Genomic DNA, 26,335 nt, shown 5'->3' with positions numbered 1-26,335 from the left:
CGTCAATAAGACTCTAACTGCCCAATGGCCAGATGGGCCCAATGACCTCACCTCGTTTGTAACCTGTCCTGTGATCTTAGGGTTCATTCGGTCTTACAGCCCGTGACGGTGTCTCTGTCCCCCCAGGAGCCTCGAGAGCTTTGAATTGTCTCAGTGCAAAGGATGGCTTTGGGACACAGGCAGGCGAAGCCGATACCCTGGCCTCCTTCAAGAAACAGTTGGGTGAGCTCCTTGGATCAATAGGCCGTTTGCAATCATTCTGATGTTCGAGATATCTCAAGATATCAATTAACCTGCTCCAATAAAACCGATGTGGGTGATAATGAATCTTATCTCTCATCAGCTACTGACCTGCTGTGGCCCTTCCCCCATATAATTATCCCATAATGTGGGATAATTATGGCAATAATTGAAACCGAGGCATTCGAGGGGAATAAAGTCAGTCATCAGTGACCAACTGCCTTTTTAAATTTTTCGGCACAGCTTGAATGGGGAGAGGGCTTTCAGGTAAAGCTTTGCTACAGTGGGTATGCTTTGCAGTGGGGTAGAAGAGATTCAATGTATTATTACTTTAAACATGATTTTAGCCTTAAACTAATTGAAAAAGGTCTGTAATTGTAGGTCATATTTTATAATTAGCCAAGAAATGATTCATTACTTAAGTATTTTTACATCAGGTTTTGAGGTGATTTGATTCTTCAGGTTTGATTAATGAACTGGGGCTTCGGACTGAAAACCACCTTCATCAAATATCTCTTGTGAATTTCTAGGAGCCTTGATCATAGTGCGCATCCTGAACTCATGTGTGCTCATTAAATCTTGCTTTTAGCTTTTCCATTTATGCAGTTTTCACTGATGCAAGGCATCAGAGGAACGCTCTCAGGAGACCTGCTTTCTAAGCCCCTTGTAAACAGTTCTACCCTATTAATCAGTGGAGAGCAGTGGTTAAGGGAGTGCTTTATAGCCATTGCTTAAACCACTGATTCATTTCACACTTTGCCATGTTTGTTCGCAGAAATTCTCTTTCTTCTTCCTCTTTTTCTGAATACACAGGTAATTTCCCCAAGTATAACTATTCCATAATAATCTAAAGGACTGGATGGGAGAGTACACTGGTACTGGACAGTTTCATGGCAGTGGGTAAGTTCAAGGTTTTATAGCACTGGAAGTAACAATCTGCCCCCACCTCTTGTACCACGAATAGGAGCTAGGATGTCACGGAAGGAGGCTGGACCATTAGACTGGACATGACTAAAAGTCATCACCATGGTGTGACGCAGGTCAGGAATTTCATGAAAGGAAAGTGAAGCCCAGAAATGTGAGGAAAAGTATGAATTATTACTGAAAACTGCAGGAGTCAACAATGTGGCAGAGTAACAGACTGAAAGATTATTTTTTTTAAATGCTAGCTACCTACAATAACTTGCGTACTGAGTTATACAGCAAAAAAAGCTCACTTGGGGTCAAAACTGTGGCAAAAAGAACCACCAGCTCCACACCCACCCTTTCTCCTCCTCATGACAACATAGTGCAAAATAAGCACGAATGCAAGACTCCTTCAAGCTTATGACAAATAAAACTATAAAACAAAACCCTGGAGCATTCCACAGTGGCCATCAGCTTCAAGGTCTCGGATAATGGAGATATTTTATATGCCCAGTTTAACCAACACATGCTTTTTTTATTGTGCTGTTAATTGCTTTTATCGTTTTATGACGCGCTTCTCTGCAGGCCTGATGCAGTTGAAGTTATTCTTTGTCAGCCGTGTGCAATCCCAAGAGCCGTGAAAGCAAGAGGCCCCATGATTGCCCAAAAGAGCACAATTTGCCGTTTGGCCATGTGATGGTTTTCAACCTCCCAGTGTTCACATGTTTCTGAATCCTTTCTGCAAGGATGAAAGCTTCCGAAACCGCTGCAGCCAACCTAACTTCAGGGCTTTGCAGAATGGAAACTGGCGCAGGGCCTGACTGGACAACACTGCAGCGTGAGTGTCTCTGGCCCCCTTGAAGTCATACATAAGTAACTTTGTTTCTACTTAACATAAATACTATAGATCACAGCAGCATTGTTAAGTGTGACTTACACTTACATTTAAGAGCACTCTTTATTCCTGCAGCATAGTCTCATGTTTTAGAGATACTTAAATGTTTTTTACACTTTTTTATGTCACAGCCATGCTTGGCAAAACGCCTCGAAGGGGCTCAATAACACAAAGTCAATTATTGTCAGGGTTATGACAGAAGACAATATACTAAAGGTATTGTAAAATGCAGTTTTTTATCATTTAAAACAAGAAGTTGTTTTATATGCGAGTTTACAGTAGTACCTTTATAAATTCAAAGTCCCTGCGTGCAGGGACAGCATTAGCTACTCATAACCAAAGTCATCCTGTACTGCCCCCCGACGGATTCAGATGGTACTGCTGTCCAATTCTACAAAAATTTGAATACAGGTCCTTTTTTCCTCATGTGTAATGCTCTGTCGTATTACAATATTTAGACCGATTTGACTTTGGAGCACTTTGGAATTTCCATTAATCACATAAAATAACATAATTCAAGAAAAAAAAATGAAACAGCTGATAAGGAACGCGATTGTGGATGCCGGTGTAGCAGGCTGATACTCTATTCTTTCTTGTAGAGCCACAGGATGTCGAGTGCGCTCCTAACGAGTTTCTGACGCCAGCCCTGTCGTCACAGACAAACCCCACCCCGGGCTTCTTCAGTCTGGCTTCCCAACAGCCCCCCTCCCCTTCAATGACCGGGAGCTGCGCGGTCTCGCTCCTCCAGCTGATGCAGCGGGGCAGCGGGGCAGCTGGGCCGTGATGGGCACAGGCCTCACCCCGGCGGGGCTGCACCTCTGTGGCGGGTGGGGAGACGTGGGTGCCTCTCCTACTGCACAGGCAAAGTGAAACACACGTTCAAGCAAATATCACATACCCTGATATGGTATAATAATAATAATAATAATAATAATAATAATAATAATAATAAAATAATAATAATAAAAATTGCTTACACTTATATAGCGCTTTTCTGGACACTCCACTCAAAGCGCTTTACAGGTAATGGGGATCCCCTCCACCACCACCAGTGTGCAGCCCCACCTGGATGATGCGACGGCAGCCATAGTGAGCCAGAACGCTCCCCACACACCAGCTCTCAGTGTGGAGGAGAGCAGAGTAATGTAGCCAGTTCATAGAGGGGGGTTATTAGGAGGCCATGATTGGTAAGGGCCAATGGGGAATTTGGCCAGGACGCCAGGGTTACACCCCTACTTTTTTCGAGAAACGCCCTGGGATTTTTAATGATCAGAGAGAGTCAGGACCTCGGTTTTACGTCTCATCCGAAGGACGGTGCCTGTTTACAGTGTAGTGTCCCCGTCACTATACTGGGGCATTAGGACCCACATGGACCACAGGGTGAGCACCCCCTGCTGGTCCCACTAACACCTCTTCCAGCAGCAACCTTAGTTTTCCCCACAAAAGGAACGTAGGTATTGCTACAAAGATCACAAGCTCAAGGCTGCAACAGCTTCTAAACATTTCCATTTCATTGGTTTAAACACCGCTTGTTTCACTTCAAACTGATGCCAGTTTGCGGTGAATATTAGCCCCAGGCTAACACTCGTTTGTTCTGGAGCTGTGACCTGTATTATTGACACATTAGTAAACACTGTAACGCGCCAGCTCTCCGGCAGCAGCAGAGTCGCATTGGCCTGACTAATTTATGTGGTCATATAAATAAAGAGGGAATAATTTCAAGAAGGAATCTTGGCCATGCTTGAAGAGATCAAAGTGAATTATTATTCTCACACGCTTAACAAGCAAATGATTTGCAAAGCTGTCTTTGAAGCAAGAGGAACAGCTGCATGCTAATCACGATCACTCCCATTCTAAAGCCGTGTTATCCTTTTACCACTTCTCTTATTTTAACATCATTGCATCTTTATTTCTCATTGGGGGGGGGGGCGTTGCATTTTTATTTTAAAATTTTAAAAAAAATGTGCAACCACACACAAGACAAATATAACTAACAAAAAAAGAAAACATATAGAAGAGTAAACTAGGATAGGATAGAAGAGCCGTTACGTACCATACGTACCATGTTACCATAATGTTACGATAGTGTAAATATCGTAAATGTCTTTTGAACCAACAGTGAGAAAACACAGCCCATCAGAAGCACATGACTGAGGTCAGTATTAAAACTTTACAATCCGACTGGAGAAACCCATCCTCCCGTAGTATTTATCAATGACCGATACAAGCAGTTACCTGTTTTTTTTTCTTTATTTACTGAATATATATAGCCAAGACAGAAGGTTTAAATCATTTGTAATCCACCTCGTATTATTTACCTGTCCTCATCCTGGCTCAGGAAACCTCCGTCAGCTTTCTCGAATCCCCCTCTTAACCACCTGACTCGTCTTCAACGCCAAGGGGCAGTATTAATTCACTTCAATTCCAGTTTAAATTGATCGTTGGAATGAGATCTAGCGATCCCATTTATCATTTAAAATGTTCATATACGTGACGTGTAATTTTAAAACAATTTACAAATGCATTATTCCATGCGCTTGAAAACAAAAACACAAAACGTGGGAGAATATTATTAATGATGATAAAATAGCGAAATGGTTAAAAGGTATGAGCTGAAGTTCGGGAGGGTTAACGACACGTCAATCTCTCACAGCCTCACCTAATCACGATTATCATCAGACTGGCTATATGAACTGGACTGAAACGAGTCCGTTCGCGTTAGTCTGAATCAACCCTCCTGCGCTCCGTCTCCACCTCACAGCTGCCCCTCGGTTCATCAGTCCGAATGGGGGTGGAGGCTGTCATTTAACCAGGCAGGTTAAACCGAGCTTCTCCCACCAAATATTCAGTCCTTGGATAACGTTGTCCCTGGTGAAGTAAAAAAAATGAATCCTAGCGATATTAAAGGGGGAGCATCTGTCCCAATTTCTCAGACCGGTTATAACATCTCGGTAACAAAATTAATTAACTGTATCACAAAAGTGAACGCTTGCGATTGCTCTGAGCGCACACTGAGTTCGAGCGGGTCTGACCCAGTTTGGGAATAGTTGAGGTGGTAACTGTGGGATGGGAAAGAATCCGTCGTTGCCAGAGAGCATCTTATTTCTACATAAAAAAAGACGTCAACTAGTCATGAAGCATTATGCACCCCCAGGTGTATTGCACTTTCCCAACAAATCAAAAACTTCCCACCCGAGCTGGTTTTAGACGAGGCTAAGCTGCATTGTTTCCTGCACGTTGTGAACTGCCGCCCATTCAGTCGATAGAGCTGCTTCTATTTGAACCCTGAACAAAGTGTTAAAATGTTTGCTGAGCAAGGCGGTGGCACACAGATCGCTTTGAAAACCCCGCAGGGGGGCGACTATGACCATGTGCGCTTGCCACCAGTGCGCGTCAGCCTGATCTTGAACCGTGTTGACAAAGAACGTTTGAGACAGAAGACAGCAGTCAAGTTCAACGCCGCCTCGGCTGCCTCAACTCGCAATCATTTCTTTCGTCATTTCTTTAATACCACAGTGTATGTATTTTCTCCTTCGTGTTGGTCTTCAGCATCCCTCCTCCACCCCTGCTCCTCCTGTGCAGCTGCCCCTTGGTCACCCCTCTCTCTGCAGGGGGTCCCGGCGCTCAGCTGTTTTTTTGTTTAATTTTTTTATTTATGCTTAACAAAAGAACAAAAATTACAATACAAACAAGAGTACATATAACAATTTAAAACAAAAATATCGTCGTACATACTACTACATAAAATTCAAGTTATGAAAAAAGATTAAACAAATTAAATAAAAATAATCTCCGCACCGCTTTCATATTTTTGCATTTCGAAATAGTCTGCAAATACCCCTTTACTTCCATTTTAAAATACTCAAACACAGGGTAACTCCCAGACCATTTTATGTATGTGATAACGTGCCAGTATAATAATTAAATTTATTACAAACGAAATTTGTATATTGTTTTCACTGAGGCTGAAACTTAACATAATATCTTTTTCAACAAAACAAATATCAGTATTGGTCTCTTTTTTAATATAATTCTGCAACTTAGTCCAGAACATTTTTACCCTGGGACATAACCAAAACAAATGCTGAATAGTTTCAGGGCTATTGTCACAAAAAACACATTTGCCATCTATATTAATTTTAAATCGTAAGGTAAGAGTTTTAACTGGGTAAATTCGATTAATTATTTTGTATGAAACCTCCTTAATTTTATTGGTTATACAATATTTATTGGGCATCATCAAAATTTTTCTCCAATCAATGTGGAATTCCAATATATTGTAGTCGCAAGTAAATTATCATTTTTTAACAGGGATCTCAAAAATAGGTTATTACATCCACAACTCACAATATCCTTTCCTTGTAGTCTAATATGAGCTGTAAATTCTTCCAATGTTTCTAAAGGACTACTATTACAACTCCTTAAAAGAGTTAATATTTCCCCAGAAATCGCTTTAATTGCAGTAAAATACTGATCCAAAGTTATAGAAATATTGTATCTATTAACAAACTCGGTGTAACTATTTATTTCACCATCAGTCTTGATTAATTGTTTAATCCAAATTATTCCATTCTTGACCCAGTTTTAAAAAAATAAGCTTTTATTTCTAATTTTTATATATTTGTTGTTCCAGATAGTAAATCTATGTGGGGAAAAGTTATGTTTATACACAAGTGACCACGTCAGAAGTACTTGTTTATGAAAACTGGCAAGTTTCAAGGGGATTTTTCCAATGTCAAAGTTACACTTTAGTAAAAACTCTAGACCCCTACTTCTTGAAATATCAGATTGGGGATTATATGCCATATACTTTGCTTATTTTAAAAATAGTTTTGTATCCATTTAATCTTAAAAATAGCATTAGATGTCCTAAAGTCTAAAGCATTTAAGCCCACTTCTGCCTGTGGACGACAAATAATTTCTCTTTTAAAATAATGGGGTTTATTCCTCCAGATAAATTTGAAAAGTTTGGAGTCAATTTTCCTAATAGTTGCAGGTGGTACATCCAGAACCAGTGAAGCATAAACTAATCTAGATAAACCCTCAGATTAGTACTGTATAGCTGGTATGCAATTTAGCACGCAGCTCCGTGCTTAATCCGCAAGGTCCGTAGCAGTCGACTCACTGTGATTAAACAATCGACAAACACCTTTCAATAGGGGGGGTGTTCCTCATCAATACTCAAGTACTACTCCTCGAGCTTGGGCTGCAGTCTGCCACAGTACCAGAGGCTAGAATAACTTAACACACCATCACACACACAGACAGAAGACTGTTCTTTTGAGAAAAGAGGAGCCTTCCCGTTCACACTTCACGGTTCTATACGGCGTCTTTTCCAAATTAAATTCCCAGTCCGCACATTTCCATCGAAGTATTTCGTCCCGTCCGGGCTGTAGTTAAACCTTGAGCGATGCGCTTCCAGTTAGCGTGACTTTTCACTGATATAATGGGTGGATACAATTTAAAGTGTACCACCGTTTTATCATAAGTATGAATAATCAATTATTGTTTTAAGTATCGCAGTGTAAATCAAGATGTGAAAATTAGCCGTGATAAATGTTTGTGTGGGTGTTTTGTGCAAGGCAGTGATGAAAAGATCCCGCTAGGTGGCACTGTCTACACATGTCTAGGGTTAAGGGCAGGGGTACCCGGCACAATCCATCAGAAATTTCACGGGGTCATCCTCACCAAATCACTTTGTAAAAAAAGCCAGGACTGGCCAGCTGTGGTCCTTTAGAGTAATGACGTGTCGATATGCACATTTCAAATGTTCTCTATGCTACTTATCTGAGCAAATATAATAAAGTGGTACAAAATGAAATTGTTCAATCCTGGATTTCAGGGAGAGATATCAGACTTGTTTAGAAGGCCCGTGGTTTTCCAGAACCGGGGCTGGCCACTCCTAATGTAGTAATCAGTTGCAACAACACAAAATTAAACATTATCAACATTTTACTGCGTTTATCACTCATTTGTAATGTTGTCACATGTTACAATAGTACTTCCCAACCAGAAGTCTAGGAGCGTTTACTACTGAATACATGTAAATCAGTGAGCTCTAGAGAAAACAGGGTAAAGGGTATCTAAAGGGGTACTACCTAAAATTTCAACTTTAATTGCTGTACGTTATTTTAGAAAATTGACACCCTGTGTTTGCTCTACCAACCCTTCGTCTTTTTTGAATATTTTAATATGAATGGCAGCATTATCTTTAATAACTGCATATTCCAATTCCATTTTGTGTTGAACCGACTCAAGATGAGAACAGTGGTCCCTTAGCCAAACAAGCATGCAGGAGAAAGTGCAGTAAGGAATTCTAACAGAAGACTTAAATGGCTCACTAAAAAATAACATTAAATAAGTAATAGAATGATATGGAATGATACATATAAGGCACCTATTGTAGATTGTTTTGTTTCCTAATGTTACCGTGGTTTGTTTGAAATACGTCTGCTTGTGGAAAACTTAAAAGAATGAAGCTGAAAGGATGTCTGCAGCTACACTCTGTTCCTGCGCACAAACAGCAGTAAGGACTCAGGATGTTTTGATGCAACAGAGCAGAACTGAGCCAACTGAAGGTACTTGGCCTGAGCCTCCAGTGTGCAATAGCACTCCTTCAACATAAAAACAGAACTGGCTCTAGTGTTGAATTCTCTCTTTCTTAACCTCGCAACTCCTTTTTGAAGACACTGTGCTACAGAATATGTTGCTGTAAATCGCCCCTTTTGGTTGTCATGTTTTAACTCTGTCGATTTGACCGTGAGACCTGTAGTTGTTTTTGTCTTTTTGCCTCTAGGGCTTGTCTCTATTTCCTGTCCAGAAACTGCAGGTTCATGGGGGACGCAGGCACTAGAAGGGTCCTGGTTTTGGCTTTGACTGTGGCTCCGGAAGGATCAGGACGCACCTCAAAGTGCTTCATCAGCTGCAACAGGAAAAACACATTAGACCCATTTTTAAAGGGCAAGCCCTACAGATATATACACTTAGCAAATACTACACAATTAAACATGGTTACACCTCCAGTGTTGTGAGTAACTTGCCGATCACTGGAAGTTACTTTTCCTACATTGATTTTGTCATTTTTATTTTATCTTTTCATCACCATTATGATATATAATAAAAACCTATCGACACTGTAGCGTGTGGCGTTTCCTGAGGTTTGTTCTTTCTCCTAGTGTGCAAGTTGTTATCTTAAACAGTGTGGAGATTCTACATTTAAAAGCTACAGTATATCTAAACCCAATTCAGCACAGTGACAACTACGCCTTGTTTTTCCCAAAGGAAATGATAATGGGCAACAGGACCTAAGACAGGAAATGCTGATCTACGGTCTGGAATAAATCTGAGATTTATTTAAAGTGGTTATTTTCAGGCCTTAAAAGGCAGCTGCAGAACCACTGTAATAAAGTAAAGTCTCAGACAGCCTTCAGGGTGAATCATTTACAGCTGCCCACAGAAAAGGTCATATCGCTGCTGTAAACAGTTCAAAGTTGAAAGTCCATCTTTTTGTATCTTGTTCTTCTAATGAACCATACCCTTTCTGGCAACAAATCAATCTCCTGTAACAGATTTAGGATGGAATGTCGTTCCACATTTCATACAGCAACATTTTATAATAGCCCAGCAAGGTCAAACTAATCCGCAGTGGATAAGCTCTAAAGATGCAACTGGACAAGGGGATTAAAATCTGACGTGTTATTTTACATATTTACACCAAAGAAAATGAAGACAAGAAGTCAAGAAATTGGATATCTTCAGTTAGCCATTAATAGAGAGTATAATGAAAAAGCACACACAAAGGTTTCTTTTATTTGCACTTCTGGAAAACTAAGCCTGTGTTCAATGTATTCTATACCACTTTCCAGGAATTGAATGCCAGTTTCCACAGTTTTGGGTCTCTTCCATTAACAGTGTTTTAAACTGAATTTTGGGAGGAGGCCAGATTTTTAAACTTTCCCACTTCCACCCCCCTTTGTACTTCTTTCCACCTCCCCTCCCTCCACCATCTTCACCCTTGCAGCAGCTCCCTGGCTTATTCCTCACTACGAGGGGGGGGGGGGGTTCTGTCAGTCTTGTCCTCACTGGGGGGCTGCTGTTCCCCCAGCCAGGCCAGAGTTCCACCAAATACTCCTTCAACATGTTTCGTCATTAGAAGGCGTCGATAAGGGTTTTGCAGAACTACAGGAAATTAACAACAAAAGCAATAATTGTAGAAGCCCGAGGTTTTCTCCAATGGGCTGCACACCCCTCACTTTTGTTCTCTGAGGAAAACCACTCCCTTACCCTAGACAGTATGCAGTACATCTCCAGCTCCGCCAGCCTCTTGCCCAGGCAGGCCCTGATCCCGAAGCCGAAGGGCACGGAGCTGAACGGGTGCTGCTTCAGCCTCTCGTCTCCTCTCAGCCAGCGCTGGGGCAGGAAGGCGTGGGGCTGGGGGAAGTGGTTTCCGTCGTAGGACACAGCGTAGTGGCAGAGGTGAAAAAGCGTCTGAAACATCAAGAGGCGACCTCTTAGAAATGAGGTATCCCGCAGCACTAATAAATATGATTCAGCACTTTCTGCAAAGTGGCTGGCATGGTGGAGACGTCGTCAGCAGTGCTGCCCCTCAGTGCTGGGGCCCTGGGTTCGGTTCACGGGGTCTGTCTGTGTGGAGTTTGCGTGTTCTCCCTGCGTTTGTGTGCGTTTCCTCCAGGTGCTCCAGTTTCTTCCCACCGTCCAAAGACAAAACTACACTATATCTAAACCCAATTCAGCATGGTGACAACTACGCCTGGTTTTTCCCAAAGGAAATGATAATGGGCAACAGGACCTAAGACAGGAAATGCTGATCTACAGTTTGGAATAAAGATTTATTTATTTAAAGTGGTTATTTTCAGGCCTTAAAAGGCAGCTGCAGAACCACTGTAATAATGGTAGGTTAATGGGCTACTGGGAAAATTGGCCCGGGTGTCCAGGGTGTATCCTGCCTTTTGCCCGCTGCTTGCCAGGATAGACTCCAGCTCCTCCATGACCCTGGATTCCATAAACCAGGTAGAAAATGTATGGATGGACTTGTTACAGGGCAAAATATAATTGTACCCACTGGCACAGCTGGGGATTTTACTAAAGCAATCTGAGTAGAGTGCCCTGCTCGTCTGTTTATGCTGGACAATGGCAAAGAAATTTAAACTGTTTTAAACATGCGGGAAAAAGACTACTGTGATGTTGTTTTAAACAGACGTCTTGTAATTGGCATAAATTATCATAACGTTTATTCATTTCACAAACTAACAGAAGTCATATGAAATTTCACAATTTACCTTTTTGGGGAAAATACAATCACCAACCATAATTTCATCTTCAACCACAACCCGGGCGTTACCAGGTACAACTGGGTACAATCTGTGGAATAAAATGAGAGCTGAATGTTAAAATCACTTGCTGTCTGAGATGAACTGTAACAGACATGTCACAAAACTAAGCAGAAACAAAACTATATACATATTTTGTCTTAATTTCTGTAATTAATATGAGTTTGATTTCAATTCAATACATAACAATTCCAAAATATACTTATTTTTGAGAAATCATTTCCTATTCCATTACTATCCTTGCAGTAGAAAATACTTAATCCTTACAGGTCCCAAAGACATTTACCCATTTAAAGACACAATTTAATTATCTCAGTACCATCTCCCTTTGGTATGATTGCTTTACTTTCATCTCTTTGCCTGCAGTTAACTTCTACATTATAGTTTAAGAATGTAATTGGATTTTATCAATCAGTCTTTATATGTTGAGCTCCATTCCCTGTCAGTCACAATCTCAATATACTCATTAATGTAATCAATAATGATTAGCAGAGCAATACACAGTAACCAACAATTATTATTAAAGGATTAAAGAGCATTTTCGTATATAATTACACTATGATGTCTCTATCCACAATAACAATTGCAACACTGGCAGCAGAATTACCACTCTGGAGCCTGATTTCAGAAGCTAAGCAGGGCTGGGTTGGGGAGGCCTCAGAGAGGACGTTTAAAGATTATTGTAGAGTGCCACCAGAGGCCTCCAAATTTCTTGAGAAAAACAAATATGGACAAAGCTGCAATATAATTCAACCCTCTTGATCTCCAGCCACCCCAGAGGATCAGGAAGGTTGGGTCTAGTCAGTGGAGGGATGGGGGAGCTACAGGAAACCCGGGTTTTGAGTGGGCCTGGAGCAGTAGGCGGTGCTCTTCCCTCTGGCCTAGAACGTCCAGGAAAAAGCCGCAGTACAGTGACGCTGTCCTGACTACTTGGCCTTCTACGACCCTATAACATTTTTTTAAGAGAATAGGAGTGTTAACCCTGGTTTTCTGTTTACATTCTACTCCAGGCTTGTATAATCTGGTCTAAAATCCCCTGTTAAATTGTTCTGTGGAGCACTTCCGGTCAACTTGGTCTGGCCTCAACTGGGGTGTAAAATGGCTGCCATGTGTCACCCAGGTGGGGCAGCCTTTTTCTTGGTGGATAAAGTGGGTCCCCTGATGTATGTAAAGCTTTAAAAATCCTTTTGGGGGTGAAAAAGCCTTCCAACTGCAAATAAATATGATTACATTAGGTGTCAGGCTTTTGGTGGAGGCCAAAGCAGTTTAAAGTAGCACGTTCTCATACTTGCAAAAGATCGCTTGTACAGTTTTGAGGAGAAGCTATACATTGCTCTTGACTGTTAACTGTCCAAACTGCTGTTGTTTTCCAAGAAGAAAATGTGTGTACAAATAAAGTAAATACAAATAAATGTCATTAGGTCATGAACAAGAAAGATTAAGAGAAATCCAGAGAGAACAGATAACATGTTTAGAGATAACTCCCAGAAACATACAAAGAAAAGCAGAACATCAGAAAGGCGAGAGGAGGCCATTTGGCTCTGTTTCTCTATAATGACACTCAGGACCAGTTATACTGAGCAAACACCCCTTTCAGACGGACACTTTACAGCAGCTAATCAAGCTTCCCTCTTTGACAGAACACATGAACACAGATCAAGCCAAGATCAAACAGAGAACAGAGCTGCCAGGCAGCGGTGCTAATTTTCATGACCCCACAGGCTAAGGAAACTCAGAAACAACTGGAGTAACTGAAGTGAAGGAGCAAGAGCGGGTGGTTAGGGCGCTGGGTTGCAGGTAATGTACTGGGTGTCCTGGGCGAAGCTGTGCTGTCATACACCTGAGCAAAGTGTTTACCTCACGTTGCTTCCACACAATGTCCAGCTTTATACATGGGCGCTGATATTTACACTTTATATATGTACAAATGTTACACTGGACAAAAGCATCTGCAAATAACGACATCTGTTATTACACCAGGTTGGATCAAAATGAAAAGAATTTCAGCGACAGCATTTCAGCTTGATGCGGAAATTGGATAGCTCTGCCGCATCAGCAATGCGACACAAAAGAACTGTTCACTTCCAAGGGATGGCTGCGGCCCATGAATATAGCAGGCCAGCACAGTGTCTGGACGTGCTGCACTCAGCCCCGAAACAGCTGGATAAGATCCACAGCTGGGGGCGCTTCTGTTTCTATTGGTTTTGATCATTGTGGGTGCATACCGAAGTGTTTCCTTCACTGTTGCCTTCAGCCATGGCATCTTTGCGAAGTCTTCGCTCGTGGGTATTTTATCTCCTGGGCAGACACTGTCCACCTCCTGGTGCAGCTTCTCCTGAGTGTCTGGCTCTCGTGCCAGGTGGTACAGAGCCCAGGAGATGGTGTTGGATGTCTGTGGATAAAGAACATTCCAGCTTTAAAGACACAGCAGTCTGGAATGGATCATGCATTAGAATGCAATCATGGTCCTTGTGTTTTCTTGCAAATGTCAAACATATTTAACTTTGTACTCTCAGGTATTAGTTCTCTTTTCAATGCTGATAAACATGTTGAAACGGACCCAGTGGAAAGAAAAACCTGAGAGAATGGCTACAATGATGTGAACCAACAATGACATGTGCTCCAAACTCTCCATTCTTCAGAATGCAACCTCTCAAAAGAATGAAGACTCATTTCTTCAACGTCCACATGAGTAGGACAGAGCATAAAGGCATTTTGGTTTGAATGTTTCATAAGTTCCTAGATAGTCACTCAAACAGCTGTTTTGAAACCTACGTCCGCTGGGTGTTGTGCTGCTGTCCTGTATTGTGCCCTGAAAGACACTTACCGTGTCCACGCCAGCGAGCAGCAGTTCTGTAATGCTGCCCAGAATTTCAGTCACCGTCATTTTCTCGCTGGCCAGCAGGTGTGTCAGATACTCGCCCTCCACAGTCTCACCCTTCGCTGCCTTCTCCCGGATCTCCACCACCTTCCTGTCAATCAGCTGCTGGGCTGCAGTCAGAAAGAAGCGGGAAGGACATATCGGGGGTCCTCCTCATGCAATCATCATCATCATCATTGCCTCCATGGAGAAGGCTGCTGACCCCTCCTGTTCCTGAGCTTTCAAATTTGCTTTCATTTGAACACACAGGTGACGACTCACAATGCCCACGCACACTCACTCTTGTGCTGTATCTCCTGCAGGTAGCAGTCAGTTTAAACAGACTGGCTCAAAAATTTTTATGTATTTACTCATATGTTTTTTTTTTTTAGGTTTGTGCTTTGTGTTGGCAGAGCGAAACTGAAAACTGAAAGCAATTTTACTGCACGAACACATCTTACTTTCATTTCAACTTCATCTCATTCTAATCTTATTGATGAGTCTATATTTCACAGAATGAAACTTCACAAAAGATAAAACACAGGCACCTTTATATTTTAAGGCAGATACTATTTGGTTTATAAAGAAAGGTCACACCCATTGTGGAAACAACCCTGAATCACCCCCAAAGTACATTTTCCTCAATCTATTTTCAGATAACTGCTGTGCCTTTATTCTCCCTGGGAATTAGACTCATGGAAAGAAAGCTAGAGGTCACAACAATGGAGAAAGAAGCTATTTTTCATTAACTAATAAACACACCGACTTTGAAGAGATGGTCCCAGACAGCCACAAAGTGCTTCCAGAAGGGCAGATAAGGCCAGAGGGACTGGGGGAAAAGCACCAAGATTGGGGACAATCGGAACATCTCCCCCACGGAGTCAATGAACTTCTGGGTTTCCTGCGGGATTTGCTCATTCAGGCAGCCCATGCGGATTTCGAACAGCACCGAGCAGATTCCTGTAAAACAGCAGAGTGGTCATGGGGAGATACCGGGTCTCCAGTGCAAACACACAGCTCTTCACAGGGGAGCGTAAAGGGTTAATAGAGGCTGAATCATGAAGAAATACTTGTCAGTTCTACAGCTAGTTGTACATACAAACAAATCAGAAATGCTAAATAAAATACCCAAGCAAGGCAATAAGGCAATCTTTGATGGTGGTTGGAAAATAAGTAGGACAAAGCTTAAAATACAATAATTTATTACTCTAAAAACACGCAAGACACAACACTAATATTTACAGCCTACATGCTGTACAGCTGGAGTGATTCCTAGAATCCATGCATCCCTCCTCTCACTCACACTGAGAATGGCTAGTGCACTCAGAGGCAAACACAAATCATTAGATGGGACAAATAAGACCTCAAATACAATAATGTTACACAGATATTAACACTCTAAACGAATTCCTTTATTTGAAATCAACTTGGTATAGATGTTCCCTGCAGCTGTTTATCAGTCTCTAGCATAGGCTAATATGAATTTCGACCCATTGCTCCTTACTGAACTACAGCGACATTTGGGGGCTTCCCTGATTGAGGACTTGCGATGGGGCTGAGACCTTTGACAAATTGCCACTACACCTCCAGAGGACTTCCCTCACCAAAGACCATCAGGTGACACAGGTCTTTAGGTATCTAGCCATTCCCCATACAAACCATAAGGTTCTGTGTCTTGAAAACACTTCCCAGTGATTCTATTTCTTGGAAAGCGTCTGGAATTCAGTAATCACAGGGCGTGTCTGAGTATTGACACAAGAACCCCAGCACCTTCAGATTATTAGTTTACAGCTTTGCATTATGTCTTTACACAGAGCAACACACTTTGATATGACCTACAAAATGTCAAGGACAAAGATCGATTGATAAGTAAAGGGCAATTTATCTAATCCATCAAGCCTTTACTTATTGCTCTATTTCCACAAGGCCAAATGCTGATTAACATGTAGAAGAGAAAAAAAACAGGACACATAAGCAGTCCAATTAAATTCCACTAGTATTCATTGTGTTACTGTAAGTGCCTCTTTGGCTCTATTACATTTTCCCTTTAACGTTTATGGAAATGATCATGACTTGTACTTTCCTCAGCTCCTCAGCACTGTGCCAAGATGCCTGACTTCTCCAGCTTTTCCATTTGCAGAATATATTAATTCACCACTATTTGTAGATTAAAGTCATCCACATCTCTATGATTTATATGTAGCTATAACAGACAGTTATAGGGTCTAATAAGTTACAGAAATTGGGGGTTAATTGCTTTTAATTAGAACTATAGTACAGTATAGTCCAATTCTGCAAAATATTGAAGAGCTATAGCTGAATCTCAGTAGACCTGTGCTCTACTAAAGTCTTTATCCAGAAATAGGTCTGTTTCAAAGCAGCAGGTCATGTCTTCTATGCTTCCTCATTGTTTTATTCCTGTTGCTTTGGCGCAGGCTGGCATTGGGGTTTTCTGTCGTTAAGTATTTTTGCCATATTAGCTACGCCTGCACTGATAAGTTACTCAATGCCCTATCAAAATAAGAGGAAAGGTCGGAAATAAAATGATAAAACACAGCAATCATTCTTCACTGTGCAATGAAGGTCACTGGATAAACTCTTCCCTAGTAGACCTTCAGTAGTCACTATCACAAAACTAGGCACTGAAAATGTAAGACTTACAACAACAGCACAAGATAAAGCGAATTAGCCTCCTGAGGTTGTCAGGTCACGCAGGAGCCCACCAGCTTTATACCTTCAAATGCGAATTTGTAGAGTTCGCCTGCCACGTCGTGCACCACAGCCCCCCCGCCGGCGCTCTCCCTGAGCCAGCGGACTCTGTGGACGAAGTCGGTCACCACCTGGTTGATGGCTGTGGAGTACGACGACACGTGCTTTGGCTTCAGCATCCTGGGGTTCAAAATGCTCCTGATCCGCTGCCACTCTGCCCCCATTCTGAAACAAATTGTCCGTTTGTCAGCATGTTTGCAAGAACAATGGATCTTGGCTTCCTGAGCTGAAAATGCACTTTCTAACCCACTTAACCATGATGGGGGGGGGGGAGGGATGCCCAATTCATGTTTCATATCGATTATAATGGTGCAGCGGGATGAACTGATCTGCCAAATAATGGCAATGCCTGGGGCCTGTAACAACACCAATTATTATCACTCCCTTCTATCAGAACAAGATGTTCCTCCTTTACCATACTTACTAAGCTTGCATATCACGTCTGCAAAGGTGAGCATGAAGCAACATGCCAGCTGTTGGAATGTAAGGGGTAAAAAGCAGCTCTGTGCAGCTGGGGGAGGTACCTTACTCTATTTTCTCAAACATGACTCCCAGGTGGGTTTGGATGACACTTTGTACCTTGAACTTCCCGAGGATGCCCTCCAGATCTATACATACCCCCAATAACACAGGAAAAAACCAACACACTAAGATTTACAGATTAGATTGTGAATTGCTTAAAAAGATATACGTAGCATTGCTCAGAGCAAAGTCATATTTGTCACAAATAATTTTTAATCCAGAAACCACCAGGGTTATATTTTTTCACACCCTTGTAGTTTTTGTAAATCCTCCTCTGGCAGGGATTATACTGACAATACACCTTCTGTAGTGTGCTGCGAGATCCTGGAGTCCATGCTTATCTTACAAAAGACTCCAGGACCTGTTCATGGAAAACAATCTCTACACATATTAGACCCCCCACATACACAATATTATGACCAGGGGAAAGGTTATTGTAGGGCATTACTTTACTAACCATTTACTCCTGTCCCTGGAGATTATCTTGACCCCAATCCAACCCTGGCTCTCTGGGGACCCTGTAACTCCTAGAGAGCGCGTCCCCCGTGTGGCGGATGGGGGAGCCCACCATAACAGTGGGCTGGCCCGAATATACGGAATAAGGGCCAGCGGACCAACAGGGATCCACTGCTTTGTGGATAGAAGAGGGATCCCCGAAGGCTAAGGGAGACAACCCTAACAGAAAACAAGCTTGTGCAAACGCTTTAAGGAGGCAGCCCCTCCATCGCACTTTAGCGTGGGGCTAACTACCCCATCCAGTAAAAAGTAACAGTTACGAAACCGAAATCCAAGCCTCGGAAACCAACCAGATCCTAGGAATCGACTAAAGCAAGGAAAAGGATATGATCTTTGGATGGCAACCTGGAATGTTCTCAAGTCCATATAGAGCGGGGGCGCTTAGGAGCTGAGTAAATGAGCTGGACAAGTATAACGTAGGAATAGCATCACTACAGGAGATTGGATGGAGAGGTACTGATACAATGCAATGCAAAGACTATACGCTTTTTCTATAGCAGTAGTAAGACCCATATGCTTGGTATTGGCTTTGCGGTCCCGAAAGAGTAGTAAGACTGCAGTTATTGCCTACAGAGCCAGGAATGAACGCCTCTGCACTTTACATCTCAAGACCAGGATGTTTAATGTAACACTGATATGCATGCATGCCCCTACAAGAGAAGCTGAAGACGAAGAGAAGGAGAGCTTCTATAATGACCTCGAGGCAGCATGTGACGAAGCTCCACGTCATGATGTTAAGATCATCCTTGGAGATATGAACGCCAAAGCCGGGAGGGAGCCAGTGTATAGACTCACCATAGGGAAAGAGAGCTTGCATGAGGAGACCAATGATAATGGATTTAGGCTCATCAGGTTTGCAATGAGCAAAGGAATGACCATAAGCAGCACATGGTTCCCACATAAGTGCATCCACAAGGCGACATGGCGGTCGATGGAGCTACATAGAACCAGATTGACCAAGTGCTGATCAAGACGGGGCACGGATCTGACATACTGGACGTCCGAAGCTATCGTGGGGCCAACATCGATTCGGACCACTTTTTGAAGAATATCAGAAAAGGGTGAAAGGTCATCTTAATGAAGAGCGACAAAAGATACAAAACTCTAGTATCAAAGAGGAATGGGGTGTAATTAAGAGAACGGTTCTGCACGCATCTGAGGAGGTAGTGGGGTGTCAAGTAGTCAACAGGAGAGAGGCCTGGTTTGATGATGAGTGTAGGGTGGCGATCGCAGAAAGAAATGAAGCAAGGAAGAAAATGCTACAAAGACCTACGAGAACCAGCACGGCCGAGTTCTCCAGTAAACGCACATTAACCAAGAGGTTATGCAGACAAAGGAAGACAGAATGGCAAAATCAAAAGTTACAGGAATACTATAACAAGGAGATGAGACAAGTGTACCAGAAGATAAAGGGAAATAAAAATAGTTTCCAAATCAGCCCTGGCATCATCATAGCGGTGTCAGTGGTTCTTCAACACAAGCTTCATGTTTCCTACGCCAAACACAACGCTATTGAGCGTGTCATGAAAGGTCGATGTCCTTTCCATCTGACCACAAGACATGGTTCCACTTTCGTATTTGGATTTTGTTTAGTTTTTCTGAAGAGGTGGCTTCCTGCAACCCAGCCGGTGTTAGCTGGAGATCTCAGACTGTTGCCTTTGGATTTATGGCTGACTCCTGAACCTCTTGCCTCATGGTTTGTGATGTAAAGATGCACAGGTATTTTTTTATAAACTGCATGTTTAACACTATACAGACAGCCTTAAATTTCATCAGGGTCAGGGTGAGATTCTTTGGGGGAATTTTTTAAAAGGTTTAAAACCACTCCATTGGGGAGGGGGGACAAAGCAAAGTCAAGAATGATCTTAATTAGGAAGGTAGTTGCCATGCCAGCCCACCAGTAAGAAAGAAGACGGGTGAGAGCAGGCTGGTATAAACAGGATTGATCAACCAGGTGAGGTATTTCCACTGCTACTCATTTCTGACGTGATTTCCGAGTTAAACGTGCATGTTTAGGGGCAACCACAGGGCAAGGAAGGAAGTTTAACATCAAGACTGTGCCCTCTGCTATTTAATCTCCCATTGTAGGGCTGGTTTAATGTGCAGATTCCCTTTCTACGCTGCCATCTAAGCAGGATCTGTTACAGGAAAGTTATAGTGGAAAGCGGTAGCTTCATCATTCAGTGGATTCTTTTATAGCTAGCCCATTGATTTGACACTGATCATTGGCCTGCAGCCCGCAGAGAACTCTCTGATCTTAACCACGATGAGAGGTGGTACTAAAAAGTCTTTTGTGTGTCCTTCCTTATATACCCCAGAGAAACAGAAAACATTTGGAGGCTTCTATATAATTGAAGTGGCTTCTGTTGTAATTTCAAGGAACCAAATTATTATTCTTGTAATTATTACATGCTTCATTATTAATTTGATTTTTGTTGGGTTTTATTTTTAAGAGTGTGAATAAATGTGACCCTCATGTTTTCTCGAATCCAATTACAAATATGACTTTTCGCTGCTCGTTGCAACTAAAATTATATAACAACATAAAACTACATCATAACATTTTTTTTCCAGCAACACAAACTACCGGAGCCACAGCTCTGTTTATGATGTTTCTTTGTGTCAGTTTCACCAGTTGTATTTATACATTTGGAAGGTATTGTTTATCTATCCTCCTAACAATATACAACATACAAACAGCTAAAAAATATCATTTTCATATTCCTGCCTCTCTCAAGGCAAGGCAAATGTCTGTTCGGAATTAAGGTGATTGTTCAAGCCCATTAATCCTGCCAAGACACTCTGCAGGTTCACGACCACGTGAAAGAGACAGGATTAGGAAATCCCGGAGTAGGAAATCCTCTCAAATCCCACCCTGGAAGGCCTGGAAAGGGACAATATAGAGTAGCCAAACTGGAACCCCTGGTGAAAACTGGTAAAAAATGCTCCATCCACACAGCCCAGAACTGAAACCCAGGACCCAGGAGCTGCGGGGAAGCAGTTGTAACCCCCAGGTCACCGGAACAGATTTTGTGCACAGGAAGCTCACGTGTCGTGTCTCTCTTAGTGTCCCTCACTAACACTCACTCAGTGAGCGGCCCATAGGCTTGCTGGCGCAGCACTCTGTAGCCCCTCCAGTGGGGCATGTCCGTCCTGATGGGGTACTTCCCTTCCTGCCTCAGCACCTGCTCGATCAGTTCGGCCTCTGCCACGTTCACCACCACCAGGGGGCCATACTTGGACTTCCACAGAGGGCCGTAGATCTTCTTGTGCTCAACCTAATGCAAAAACGAGCTGCTGGTTAATAAACCTGCGGAGAGATAGATGTGTTCTGGGTGGAGTGACCTGCCTGTCCTTCTGAGACAGCTTATTTCTATCAAGACAGATGCATCAGAACCTACAGATGCAGCCATTGAAAACGAGGGTACGCTGCGGTACAACGGGGTGGGTGTATCGCATCAAAACGCGTCAACGCGTCGTTTCGCGCCATACCGCACTCTACCGTATGCAAAATAGATTATGTTAATAGTATCCGGAATCACCTTGTAAAACCACCAGGTAGACCTAATAAAGCTTAACCTCTCAAGTACAGCACTTGAGCTGTTGCCAGAAAACGTGATGGCTTAAGTGACTGACTTATAAGACTGAGGTCAGGTGTTCAAATCTGGCTGTCGCCATGAGTTTTCTTTGAACAAATAAACATTTCTTTGAAAAACGAATATATTATTGGCATTATATTGTCATTTTTTATATTTCTAAATATCACAACATGTTCGTACTGTATGTACACAGCGGTACCGCAGGTTGTACTGTAGGGCGCACATTCACGTGAGCCCGAAAGCCCTACACTAATGTGCAAAAGTTGTTTTCACATCTCTCTCTGTGTCTGCATTGTAAAGAAACTGGTTTCACAGGTATTTTCAAAGTAGAATAAGGGCAAGTCCACCCCAACTCACATGTTTTCTTAGAAAAACAGATTCACAGAGATATGGACAGAAGAATATCCGAGCGTGGTCAGAAAAAGGGCTTAAAAACGACATAGTGAAGTGTTTTCGTAACTCTAGGAGGTATTGTGAAAAAGCTACAGTCGTGCCAATTGTCATCGTTTTTATTTTTAAAGACATTTTAGAAAAGTGTCATCTATACAAAAAAGTTGCATTTAATACCACTCGGTATTAATACATTTACAGAGATAAGCTCTCTATTAAAGCTCAGATCAAAGATCAAGATCTCGCACACGGACTGATCTGTGATCTGTGATGAGGTTGAGTGTGAACTGTGGCGCTCGAGCTTTCACAGCTGGTGAAAAATAAATAAAAACCGGTTTAACAACTCTGAAGCATAGTGTAGTTTTTGTTAACACGAGTTTATCAGTGAAAAAAAAACACGGGCACTGTTCCCCCTCCTACATTCGCAGCGTAGAATAAGTGTACCTTCCAATGAAAGACAGCCCCCATTCCCCCCACGGACAGACAGACAGATGTTTTCACTGCCTATTTGGCAAGCTGTTCAGAGGGACAGGCGGTGACGTCACCGCGCTGGCAGGCGTGCTCTTTAGATAACACGATTCCATATTACATTCCCTATTAATCAAATGGTAAAAGGATGTTTTTGTTTACTCCGATAGCGAGCGTATTGGCAGAAAATGTTAAAATATCGCTTTTCTCACAAAGTATATAAACAATATGGTCAGAAGGAGCACGTAAAAACGCTTCCAAAATAATAACTAAATTCGGAAAAGTATGCGTTTCTTTTATTGTGATAACGAGCGCAAGTATTCATGGGAAATGGTAATCGCTTAACTTCGAATGTTTCGTGATATTTAGAAAGACCAACAAATTCAATATAGTGTCGATAATATTTATTGTCAGTCATAATACCAGTAGCAGTTTGAAATTATTCGGTGTTATTAATAAAGGACTTAGCTTTGAACATGTTGTGATATTTAGAAATATAAAAAATGTCAATATACAGTAGTGTCCATAATATTTGTTATATTAGTTTTTCAAAGAAATATTTATTTGTTAAAAGAAAACTCATGGCAACAGCCAGATTTGAACACCCACCCTCAGCCTTATAAGTCAGTCACTTAAGACATCATGTATTTGCAACAACCACTGATGCAAATACATATCAAATACTGAAACAGCAATACACATATAAATAGAAAGCCTTACTACATTGTAAGTAAGGCTACAAATGAGAGGAGGCTATTCAACACATCTGATCTGTTTGCTAGTTAACAGCTAATTCATCTAAGGGATATTGTCAAGACATTTCTTGAAAGAAACCAAGGTTTTGACAACATGGCTGGGTAGCTTGTTCCACACTCACACTGTTTTCAGTGCTTTTTCTGAGGTTTTTACCACATATGGAAAGTTACAATTGTATGCAAAAGTTTGGGCACCTCTGGCCAAATAACGTTTTGTTGATTTTCCAAGTGAAAAGAAGTTAACTCAACCTCTGCAGTGAACAAACTTACACTTGACATATTTCTGCAAATTTTAATGGCCAGGGGTGCCCAAACCTTTGCATACAACTATGCAAAACAACTAATGTAGACTTTTTATGAGAAAATTACCTTGAATCAAAGTAGCACAACCATAAGTAACCCCATGTCTTACAATAATCCATTACTAATTCATAGCATTACAGTTTAACTTGTAAATGGATCATTCCAATTTCTTAACAAAAAACAAAACTCACTTTTGTATATCAAGACTGACCAGCTCTGGTCCCGATGAGCCACGGTCAAGCAGGATTTTCTAGATCTCCCCTAAATCATCTATTTCTGAACACCTAGGACAATTTCATTTTGACCACTTGAGCAAATGGTTTGTTCAATTCAGTAGAGACAAGTAAATGCCAGCTCTCAAGGAGCAGAGCTGGCCATTACTGACTTAATAGAAACCAATGAACATGTGCCCACATGCACACATGAGGCACACAGCATCAAGATTAATCATAATCCCATAAGGATGAGATGGTTTATCCACACAGGCAAAGGTTTTACCAAAGAGCAGGAACACCGCTATCTTATAATATACCTCTGTATCAGTGTGGGTCAAACTCAGCTACTGCAGGGTCTGGTGCTTCCAGGGTTTTTTTTCCACCTGAACTCTCAGTTTCATAGCTGAATTATTTCATTAAGAACATACTGTAATTCTTATTTTTTTAAACCAGACTTGGAAGTGTTTTATAGGTAACTGTACTCTTACTGAAGTGCTTTTTTCAGTGATTACCTGTAGAAGAACTTAATGTCTTACCAATGAAATAATGAGGTTAATTGTTAATGACAATTCTCAGGTAGGACCATGGACCAGAAGACACTTGTCCCTCCAGGAACCGAGTCTGACAGTCCTGCTCTACATTATGACCTAATAAGAGCCCCGACTTCTTGTTTTGACTATTGGTCTATGCGAAATTGACAGACCCCACCACAACAATTTCAAGAAATTAAATCTTATTGCCCAGTTCAGACTTGATCATGGCAAAAACACACGCATTATTCACCACGCGTTCTCTTTTCATATTAATGTAAAAACGTCGAAAAAATACAAGATTTTTTTCTACCATACCATTATATATAGGATTATATATATTTAATTTAACAACGCCCCGTTTTTATAGTTGAACTAAATACTGTATGCGTGTTAAGACAAAAAAAATACGTTCTTCGTCTATTTGCTGTAGAGCCCTTGGTAAACATGCCGCAGATCTCGGGAATGTCTAACAGCAACAGTAGTCGATTGGCATTACATTAATATAAATAACTATAAAATAGTTCGCTCACTAGCGGTGTTAGGGCTTCATTTTGACTGCCGTACACTGTCTCACTCTCATCTATATCAACCCGGTAATTGGAACACGAATTATGCTTTAAATAATTATTTTATTCAGGGTTAGAGAAATAACTGTCATTACCTAAACGTGTCTAGAAACATCATCCGTTAAAACGTTTGTCAAGCTGGTAAGAAATTGCGTAGTACGTTGTTAACGTGCCTTTAGAGAGGAAAAACAACATACTTGCATTTCGTGGGTTTTGTCAAAGTATCCTTTAACGAAAAGCCAGTAAAGAGAAGTTAGAAAGGTTGGACCATGGAGCTCATCCATAGTTTTAGGTTTGTTGCCAGACAAAACAGAAGACGAGGACTGTCTCCGGGTCTCATCACTGTAGGGAAGCAACGGGCTCATTTTGCGGACAACCGGCTTAGATTCCAGTCTGCCGGCTGCATACGCGCTCCGCACAAGCGATTTGCAAAACATACCGACGAAACACAACCTCCAGGTGCGGAGAACAACCAGAACAGCAACAACGACAACGACAAAAGACCAAGACAAAAAACTGCAGTGCAGACTCTCGATGTTCTTCACAAGACGCTGTTCATCAGCAGCCGCCCCAGCTCGACTGCGACGGCGAGAGTAACTGCGACCTGGAGCTGAGCGCTGAACTCCAGTAACCCGGTGAGGACTGTCGCTCTGCAGAATGACCTGAAGGTTGCTAGCGCAGAGCCCTGGGCAGGCACAAAGTGTTTTTTTTCCCCCTTTATTGCAACATTCAGTGTGCATTACATTACAATACTAGGCAAATATCCAACCCCGCCGGTCAGTTTTATGTTTAGAGAATAATGATGTTACTTTATCCGCGGATTCAGCTGTACTTGCATTCTGTTTTTTTTTTCCTCGGGAAAACGCTCAATTTTTGTTTTAATGCCTAATCATCGGAAGGCGCGTTTTAAGCTTAGATGACGTTTACTTGACTCTCTGCCAAATATGAGAGGGGAGGGGGATTAGGGGAGGGCGCGACTTTGCAGATTTGTTGAGACTGTAAGAATGCATAAGATTTTGTATTTTACTTAAATAAAACTTGGAAAATCTGTTATAAAAGAGCCATATTTTGACTTAAAGTTATGCGCTCAAAGGTATATTCTTGGATCCTCTGTACATGTGATTCTTCACGGTTTTTTATTTGTTTTTTCTTTCTCTTCCCCGGACTTCTCTTTTGAAAGGAAACAAGACTTTTGCACGCATTCCTCCAAGGCCAAGGCCTTATCAGCTATTACCAACAGTATTCTTTCAGCGGTTGCTCAAGACAGGGGTAGATCCAACAGATTTACAACCGTCCGTGTAGTGAGCATCAACAATTGCAGACCAATAAGGGTTTTCCATTATATGCAAGACTATGGAAACAATTGTAGTACTATAGCCAAATTGGAGGATTCTCTAAAAGGAAATAATAGCTTAAGGAACAGTCAACACAAGCATTCAGAAAAGGGA

The 26,335-nt window shown here is 41.8% G+C and overlaps 1 protein-coding gene across 1 annotated transcript; it reads right to left on the bottom strand.

Moving 5' to 3' along the window:
• Positions 1–7,975: 7,975 nt before the first annotated feature.
• Positions 7,976–25,770, bottom strand: cyp27a3 (cytochrome P450 family 27 subfamily A member 3). Its single transcript, XM_015358605.2, has 9 exons — positions 25,085–25,770; positions 21,146–21,336; positions 16,986–17,185; positions 15,014–15,211; positions 14,219–14,382; positions 13,617–13,783; positions 11,341–11,422; positions 10,325–10,528; positions 7,976–8,963 (listed from the first exon to the last, which is right to left on the bottom strand). The coding sequence occupies exons 1-9, from the start codon at positions 25,625–25,627 to the stop codon at positions 8,847–8,849; spliced, it is 1,866 nt and encodes a 621-aa protein (XP_015214091.2). The 5' UTR covers positions 25,628–25,770; the 3' UTR covers positions 7,976–8,846.
• Between the last annotated feature and the right edge of the window lie 565 nt (positions 25,771–26,335).

The sequence above is a fragment of the Lepisosteus oculatus genome, chromosome 12 (assembly GCF_040954835.1).
Source record: "Lepisosteus oculatus isolate fLepOcu1 chromosome 12, fLepOcu1.hap2, whole genome shotgun sequence".
Classification (NCBI taxonomy): Eukaryota; Metazoa; Chordata; class Actinopteri; order Semionotiformes; family Lepisosteidae; genus Lepisosteus; species Lepisosteus oculatus.
This window is presented reverse-complemented; position numbering and strand designations above follow the sequence as displayed.